The sequence below is a fragment of the Jatropha curcas genome, chromosome 8 (genome assembly GCF_041381405.1).
Source record: "Jatropha curcas cultivar XTBG-Jc1 chromosome 8, XTBG_Jcur_1.0, whole genome shotgun sequence".
Lineage (NCBI taxonomy): Eukaryota > Viridiplantae > Streptophyta > Magnoliopsida > Malpighiales > Euphorbiaceae > Jatropha > Jatropha curcas.
Genome location: NC_143158.1, coordinates 9,684,446 through 9,694,301, shown reverse-complemented (window position 1 = coordinate 9,694,301; position 9,856 = coordinate 9,684,446). Strand labels below are relative to the sequence as shown.

At 31.5% G+C, this 9,856-nt stretch overlaps 1 protein-coding gene across 1 annotated transcript; it reads left to right on the top strand.

Annotated features, from left to right (window-relative positions):
* The first annotated feature begins 4,529 nt into the window (after positions 1-4,529).
* AHG2 (Polynucleotidyl transferase, ribonuclease H-like superfamily protein) lies at positions 4,530-8,300 on the top strand. The gene is made up of 7 exons (XM_012230871.4): positions 4,530-4,960; positions 5,034-5,164; positions 5,253-5,575; positions 5,729-5,842; positions 5,946-6,072; positions 6,152-6,425; positions 7,213-8,300. Exons 1-7 carry the CDS (start codon positions 4,620-4,622, stop codon positions 8,021-8,023), a joined length of 2,121 nt encoding a protein of 706 aa, XP_012086261.1. The 5' UTR covers positions 4,530-4,619; the 3' UTR covers positions 8,024-8,300.
* The last annotated feature ends 1,556 nt before the right edge of the window (positions 8,301-9,856 follow it).

The window sequence follows — 9,856 nt, the reverse complement described above, 5'->3', positions numbered from 1 at the left end:
TATTGGAATGCAATAGTAATAAATTGAATGAAAGAAATATAAATATGGGTTTGAACATCAATTACTTGATGCTTTAGTTAGGGTTTTGTTAATGGGATCATTGATGATGTTTTGATTCAAATTCTTAATGTTTTTTTTTTTTTGAATATTTTAGCTTCTTTATGATAAAATATGATAATAGTAAGAATTAAATGCCAATACATGATTTTGTGATGGGTTGAAGTTAAGACACGATATTCTAATATAGGTATATCAACAAGATCAAACTCGTTAATGTAATGCTCGATAAACAATTCAAAAGTTTGACCATCTTCCAACAAACCACACTTATACAATATATCACCATCATCTTCAATCTTGGTAAATGCCTTATAATCTTCTCTAATGAATCATCTCTTATAAATAGCATGCATATTACTGTAACCTAAATCCCTAGCCCTTTGCTCTAAATCTAGAAGATAGAGCCTATATGGGTCCACCCTTTCATCAACAGTAACATTTCCCCTAATATATGTAGTAAAAGGGTCGACAACCATAGTCCCACCATGGAATCATCTAAGAGTAATTGTTTTCTCAACCATTTGAAATCACAAGGTACATTCCACTATTTGATACTATATTACAACAATGCAAAGCCACAGAAGAAAACAAAAAATCAATATTAAAAACAAACCTTATCAGCAATACAAAATTTATATATACACATGATAAGCGTAGACAAATGCCAAAAAAGGAATCTCAGAAAGTTAAACATGTGAGAAATCCTAAAGAAAAAAAACACAACCTTTGCTCAATATTTCACAAAATAACCATAAATGTAATGCATTTCTAGAGCAGAAAAAGCAAGGGCAAAATATAGGAATAAAGTGCCTCCAATTTCTTCGATTCTATGAAGAAGCCACTGAATGCACACAATGCACTATTCCCTACATGCACGATTCACCGGAAACAACAACTCCTTCAATAACTCTTGCTCCATACTCTCCTTGCCACTTGTGTCAAGACGATTTTTGAAAGTGCTTCTTTAAATTGATTGGAGTTCTTTAATGCTATTTTGAATTTGGTTTTGTTTGGTTCAAGAAACAAGAAATTTGGGCGGTGGGAACTTGTACAATTTTGACCCATTTTTCATTTGGAGTGAAATTAAGTCAATTAGCCTACGTCGCAAAAACTGGCATAACAACCAAGTCATATTTTGCTCAATAAGCATCATCTTTAACACGTCATCACAATTGATTTACATGCACTTCTTGTCAATTACTTAGGTACACAATTATTACTAAAAATTACAACTTCAGGGGCACAATAGGTCCCCATAAATTAAAGGGTGTCACATGGCAAATTGTATAAAGTTAAAGGGCAAATTTATACTTCTGGCCAAGAAGTATCAAGTTTAATGGTTTTATAAAGTGAATTATTGGTAATTTTCACCTTTGACTTCTTTATACTACCTTCTAAATTTAGACATGTATGTAATATATTTTACTAATATATTTAAATTGCTTCCTAATTATTATGTCTTTATCTCTTTCTCATTTAATTTCATTTACTTTACAATAACAATTAATATTGTTTGAAAAAAGATTAATGAATATGGATGTGTTAAACTGAATAGCTAATGATATATAATATATATATTAACATAATTAAAAGAAGGGAAAATTATTATTTCGTCCCTGAGGTTTTACATAATTAATTAAGTAGTCCTCGACATTTATACATATAATTTATAACGTTCCTGAGGTTTACCACCGTCATATTAATTGGTCCTTCTATCAAAAAAATACACTTTTTCCGTTAATTTTAAGAAGAAAAGACGAAATTATCATTTGAAAAAATAATTATTTCATCCCTGAGGTTTGCCATAATTATTAAGTAGTCCCCTACATTTATACAAATATTTATAACGTCCCTGAGGTTTACTTCCGTCATATTAATTGGTCTTTCCATAAAAAAATACATTTTTTCCGTTAATTTTGAGTGGAAAAGACGAAATTATCCTTTATAAGTTTTCATTGACATTATTATTAATCTCTTTCCTCTAAAATACCTGAAACTCACATTTTCACCATCTTCCTCAACCCAACGCGGTCTTCATTGCCACCACTGTGTCAATGAAAACTATCATCTCCATAACCAGATCACCACCAAAACTAAAACCCAACATTCAAACTCAATCAAGCCATCATCATCCTTCATCCATTTATCTCTCTCTCATTGATTAGAGGATTTAGGTTAGTTTGGTCATTCTATTAAAAATTAACTACAAAAAGTGTGTTTTTTGGATGGAAGGACCAAGTAATATGACGAAAATAACCTCAGGGATGTTATAAATATTTGTATAAATGGCAGGGACTACTTGAATAATTATGGCAAACCTCAGCGACGAAATAATTATTTTCCCTTTTAGTTTTGTTGGTGATCTGGTTATGGAGATGATACTTGGCAGAGACACGGTGGTGGCAATGAAGACCGCGTTGGGTTGAGGAAGATGGTGAAAATTTGAGTTTCAGGTATTTTAAAGGAAAGGGATTGACAATAATGTCAATGAAAACTTATAAAGGATAATTTCGTCATTTCCGCTCAAAATTAAAGGAAAAAGTGTATTTTTTTTATGGAATGACCAATTAATATGACGGAAGTAAACCTCAGGGACGTTATAAATATTTGTATAAATGTCGGGGACTACTTAATAATTATGACAAACCTCAGGGACGAAATAATTATTTTTTCAAAGGATAATTTCGTCTTTTCCTCTCAAAATTAATGGAAAAAATGTATTTTTTTGACGGAAGGACCAATTAATATGATGGTGGCAAACCTCAAAGACGTTATAAATATATGTATAAATGTCGAGAACTACTTAAATAATTATGTAAAACCTCAGGGACGAAATAATAATTTTCCCTTAAAAGAATTAAAATCAAGAAAATCAGAACTATAGTTGTTATATCTAATGTGTTAATCAATAATTAAAAACTTTTTTTTAGTGATATATTAATTTGATCTTTTTATTTATGCGTAAAATTACTATAAATATTAATATTATCCATTAATATTCTAATATTTTTATAAATTTTAATTATAAAATAATTGGATGAATAAAAATATTCTTAGTAAAAGTATTATTTGAAGTCAATTAGAAATCTTATCATTGAAAAGAAAATACAAATATTTATCTATAACGTGCCTACTCAATTAAGAATTATAAGGATTAATATTTTATTATAACAATAAAAGATTATTATGAACTTAATTAATAATTCTAATATTTAAATTAAAAAAGGGACAAATATTTTAGCTCTAACGTATGTATTATTTGGATTTATTATTATAACAATAACTAATATTTCAACTTCATTCTAACTCTAACTCAATTAAGAATTCTAACTACTACTATTTTATTATGATAATAAAAATATAATATTTGACCTCAATTAGAAATTTATATGGAAAAAAGTTATGTAAAGTTATATAAAAATATTAAATCACATATATGTATAATAAGAATACTAGGTAACAGAGTATTTACAACGGCTAAAACACCGTGCAATGTATATTTGAAAAAAACTAGTTTTATTAACTTAAAATTAAGTATTTTTTTATTTTACTGGTTGTCTTTATTATTAGAAAATTTAACTTTTTATTGTTGTTGCTCATGATTATCATTACGACGATGATTATATTAAGAAATTTAATTAATATTTTCAATGAAATATTTTTAGTTTGTGAAAATTATTTTATAATTAAAATTTTAAGTATATTTAATTTTTTTTGGTAATTACTCTTAAATGGTTGTATTTTATTTAAAAATATTATTATTATTGATCATTTATTTACTCATGGATTTATGTTAAACATGCTAACCTCATCCGTATATAACCATTGGATTCATGCATTTAATGAGTTGAGTTAAGTAAAAAAGATCATTGACCTACATGTAACGGGCCAAATTAAATCAATAAATCCAAACGGCCCATGTATAGCCTCAGTGGCAATAGTGCTTTTCCTGCTAGGGATCACAATGAGTCGGGTAATTGCTTAAAATATAACATCCGAACCCGAATCCGATTATAAATTAGGTATTCGAACCCTTTCAAAATTTTATCTTTAATATCTGAATCAGTTCCGAAGCATTTTAGCATTAAAAATATTTTTATTTTTTAACAATAAAAAGTAAGTAAAATTATAAGAGTATTATTTTGACTTAATAAAAAATATAATATAAATATTAAATATGACTATAGCATTATTTATAATTAAAAAGATGGTTATATATAATTTTTTTTAAAAAATAATTATTTTAAATATTTATTAAATAGATAGCGAGTACTGAGAGTCCTTAAATTGTAATCCAGTCGAATCCGTTGCGGGCAGTAAACCTGAATCCGTTCCAATTTCCAAACCCGTTTATCCACTCCCGAAACCAGCTAAAATCAGATGGCGTAAAATTGCAATCCTTGTTCCTAGTTACGCCGCTTAATTTAGATTTCCCATCTTACAAAACGACTGCGTTTAAGGACAGCGTGAGAACCTGTTGTAATCGCAATTCGCTAAACTATCGTCTTCCTTCTCTAAACCCCGAAGCAAAGTTGCAAACCCCGCGTCATGCTCACAAGATGAGTAAGCAATGGCCCTTAAGAGCCCTCTCACGTGCTCTCTCACGTGTATACTCCTCCTCTTCATCGTCTTCTTCATTTCCTCTGAAACATGTAACCAAGTCGAACTTCGAGTCCGCACTGGCCAAACTCAAAAGCCATGTCGGAGCCGCGGATTTCATAGCCATCGATCTGGAAATGACCGGAATCACCAGTGCTCCATGGCGCGAGTCCTTAGAATACGACCGATTCGACGTTCGGTACCTCAAGGCTAAAGATTCCGCTGAGAAATTCGCCATTGTTCAGTTCGGCGTCTGTCCTTTCCGATGGGACTCTCACCGCCACTCGTTTATTGCTCACCCGTCGGTTTCTCTCTCCCACGCTGTCTCTCTGTTTGTCAATGTTGATTGCTTAATTGACTGTCTTTTTTAACAGGCACAATTTCTTCATATTTCCTCGCCAAGAGCTAGCAACTGATGGCCCATCTTATGAGTTCCTCTGCCAGACCACGTCTATGGATTTCTTAGCTAAATATCAATTCGATTTCAATGCTTGCATATATGAAGGTACTTCTCTGTCTTTAAACTTGATAATTGGATATGGCAAACGAAAAATGTTTTCTTTTGGGGAATTCACGCTCTTGGTTAATCTCAGGAGTGTCTTATTTATCCAGAGGACAGGAAGAGGAAGCACTAAGACGCTTGTATTCGCGATATGAGAGTGATGGAATGTTAGATAACCTGAATGACGTTAGAGACTTGCCATTGGCCAGTGTGACTAATATTCTTTTCAGTGAACGAATGACGAAAAGATTGAGAGAATGGCGTGATGGGTTATTGAGGGAAGGAAATGGAGGATTTCAGTTCCAAGGCAGCTTCAATAACTCCAGGCAACAGCTCCAAACCATTTTCTACAAGATGCGTCCGGCTCTTTGTCTGAGTGGTTTCACGTCCCATCAACTCAAGTTGATTCAGATGGTAATATGCTGCTTCATTTTGCTTTGTTTCAGTCAAGAAAATGTTGTCACATGTGGAGTTTAAAAATAATCCTTTGATATCATGCTTATGGGCTTTTCCTATATTCAGTGAAATATTTGAACATGGCTAATTGATGAAAATGAAAATATGCAGGTCGTTAAGAAGCATTTTAAAGATCTTGCTTATGTTCATGTCAACGTTGAAAGTTCTTGTTTGCAGCAGCTAGTTGTATGTACTGAATCTGAAGATGACAAGGACTTGCTTATGGTAAAGTAGATATTGCATTTATATCGCTTACTTTTTCTGCATTTCAAAATTCAGCAGCTACATTTGAATCTTGGATTAACACTTCAAAGACAATATTTTGCAGAAACAAGTGAAGGATGAATGTCGTGAAAAGGCAGAGATGAAGATCAAAGATGCAGTTGGGTTCCGTCATGTTATTGACCTTCTTTCTTCTGCACAGAAGTTGATTGTTGGTCACAATTGCTTCTTGGGTATGCCTTCAATCTTCTAGTTCACAAGGACATTATGTTCATCCAGTAAATTATTCATATGCTTTGTTTCTCTGCACAGATATTGCACACATATACAGTAAATTCTTTGGTCCTCTTCCTCTGACTGCTGAAGAATTTGTTGCCTCTGTTAACAAGCACTTCCCACACATTGTTGATACCAAAATACTCTTAAATGCTAATGATGTGCTCCTCCGAAGGATGAAGAAATCAAGGACGTCGCTTTCATCAGCCTTTCGTTTACTCTGTCCAGAAATCGCTCTGGGTTCTAATGATAGTTCTGATATAGCTTTTGATCGACAAGTGAATGTGGAGGTTCAAGTGGATGACACGAGGTTTGCTTCCTGCATTTCTTTGTCTTAACTTGGTTGTGCTTGATTCATATGTATACTGTTTCATAATTAAAAGATGGGGGCTGTGAATGCATCCTAAATTCATAATTTAGACATCTCACTTTAGTACATAGGCAGCTGCATGACACTTATTTGTCTTGTTGGAATATTTGACCTCCTATAATATGATCTTTTGTGAGGTGCATATACTTTGTGTGTATTTGTTACAGTCCCAAATTTGGATCTAGTTATGGGTCTTTGAATTAGGGAATCAGGTTTGAGATGGGGTAGAAACAAACTTAGAGAGAATTTGCAATCTTTTAGAGCTCGTTAAGAGAGAACTCTACAATCTCTGAGTTTTAGGAACTCAAAACCTTTTGTTGAAATTCTGGTACATTTTTTTCCTGATATCACAAACTTTTAAATAACTAAAATCAAAGCAAAGCTAAAACTACCCGCTACCCACTGCAATAACTACCCACTAATATCTACTCATTACAATAAATAACTTGCTTAAACACTCACTAATACCCACTAACAATGAAACTGATAATAACATGATAAAAACTGAATAACTAAGTAAAACTGCCTTAAATACAAAACTACCTTAAGTACAGTAGCTCAATAGCAGTATTCCATACCTTTCAAGCCAAAATACACGATAACAAAATTTGAAAGTTACTTTGTTAGGCATGATGTCATATATGGAAAAAAGAATGAATTGATTGCTATTTATCTTTGACCTCCAAACTGAGAAGCCATCTTAGAAGTCTTGAATATTTATTTTCAGATTTTCCAAGTTGAGTTCTGGAGTCAAGCATGAAGCCGGATATGATGCTTTTATGACAGGGTGTGTCTTTGCTCAGGCATGCAGCCATCTAGGTATTGATTTTGATCTCCAGTTGTCCTCTGATAATCTGGCCCATAATGAAAAACTCCAAAAGCACGTCAACCTCCTATACCTCAGTTGGTTTAATGGGGACATTATTAATTTAAGAACTGGGAACAGGATTGCTGAATCTTTGGTAACTAATAACATCAAAAAGAGGCACACCAAGATTTTGTTTGAGAACATTGTTTTAATCTGGCGATTTCCATCTACACTCAAGGCAAGTGAGATAAGAGAATGCATCTGTAAAGTCTTTGGTCAAAACTCTGTTACTTCCATATATAAAGTGGATGAAACTGCAGTTTTAGTTCAGTTCAGCAAGTCAGAGTTGGTCTCTGATTTTCTAGTTTTGAAAGAAGAATTAGACAGAAGTAATGATGTTATCTCTGTTTTCCATCCCTTATCAAAACTACTAGAAGGTGGAAATACATGTGCCGCTGAATATGAAACCTATAAAGAGATCTGCAGTTCACCTTTTTCCAAGGTTCTCTTTGCAGATCAGGCAGCGGCAGTTGGTATCGGATCGCAGACCAAGTTGGTTGAATCCAAAGTGGTGGCACAATCCCAAGAGCAAGAAACTGCTGTAAAAAAAAGCAAGGCAGTCAAGCAACGTGTAATAGATGATCTGTTGAGTGGTCAGTCATCATGTACCGAGGTTATTGATTCTTTTTACATCGGACAGGTCAAACAGATAGGAGCTACTAATTTGTGATTGTGGCTGATGCATTATTTTTAAGCTCCCACTTTCAACAAAGTCATAGGATATAAACTTGTTATTTTATGAAATTTTTGTATGCGAAATGTTAGTTTGTGGTGGAAGCAATAAAATAAACTTACACCAAGTCATAGGATATAAATTTTTTATTTTATGAAATTTTTGTATGCTAAACAATATTAGTTTGTGGTGGAAGTAAGAAAAATTTATTTGTATGCTAAACAATAATAGTTTGTGGTGGAAGTAAGAAAAATTTACTCGTTGATGTGTATTATATTGACTTGTCTGTAGCTAAATATCATAATCATAATTAAGGATTGCAATGGGTAGGGCACTTTGGTACTATTTAAAGTATCCAAACTCATTCCAATATAGGATTATTTGAAATAAGTTGGACCAATGTAACTATCTTTATGAAAAAGAAAAAATTAGATACAATGTAGTTTTGGTGCAGTAAAAGGTTACTTTTTACTGTGAAGGTTTACTTTTTATTGTTGCTATTATTATTATTATTATTCTCAATAATTACTAAGTTATTACAAGGGTTATAATTAGTGACAACTGGGAGTGCTAGCTATTATTTATTATTTGTGTTTAATAGTTAAAAAATATTTTTAATAAATATGCATTAATATATAGCTTTTAATTTATTTGATTTTGCAAGTTATTAGTCATCAATTTTTTAATAAATTATTTGCATCAATCCACTTTGTTACCGAACAAGTTTTTGAAAACCAACAGACAAATTCAGAATTTTTATAAAATTAGATTACATATTTGAGTGTAAATGTAAAATTACAATACAACAGCTTTCAGTTCGTGTGACTTTGCAATGTTTTGTTAATTTGAAATGGAGTGAGATTATGTTAGATTTACAAAATTTTTCCAATTAGATGGGTCGATCGTCTATATATTAACGAAAGAAAATGAATCTTTTTGGTTGGTTGATGTGCAGGAGATGAGAAGAAATTGATGAAATCTGATCGAGCAAGAAAGACTAACTGTTCAATCACAAATTACACAACAAAACCCTCTAATCAAGTAAGAAATAATACTTTCTTATCATATGCCTCCTGCAACTTGTTTAATTAACTAGGTTTCCTTCATGGGATTGCTTTGTACTTAATTGGATCTTTTTGTTTCATTGCTAATGCTCAGTACTTTTATTATTGAATATTGTTAAAAAACTTGGAGATAAGTAAATAAAATAAGGAAAAATTTTATATCAACAATACAGAATTTGTTCCATGTTTAAATGATAAAAAAATTCAAGGAAATTTCAATTTATTCATGAATTAAATAAATAATTTCTATAATTGTGTATCTAATTTAATTTTCCTCCCATATCTCAAATGTATATTTGGATGACAATTGGGTGAAATGAGTGAATAATAAATTAGTTACAATAAAAAAAAAATTGTGAATTTAATTGCTCATAATCTAGTTTAGAGGTTTTCACATGCAATGATTATGAAAATATAAATAAAAGAACAAAATAATATTTTCATTCCCATCAAATGAGATGGTAGTAATTTGTTTGTACACTATTTTATTTTATATGCACAAATTTAAAAATCATTGATATTTCATGTGCAATTTAAATATGCATAAGGATTTAGTATTATTTATAATATCCGTAATATAATAAGTCTATATCAATTCCAACTTCCGTTTCAATAATAGGAATTTATAAATATAATAAACTGTTTCATGAAGGGTCTGTTCGGTAAATTTAACTGTTTTAGTAGTTGTTAGCTATTATAGGGTGTGTTCGGCAATAGCGTTTATAGTAGCGTTTAGTGTTTTGAACTAGTCAAAACACTATTTCTC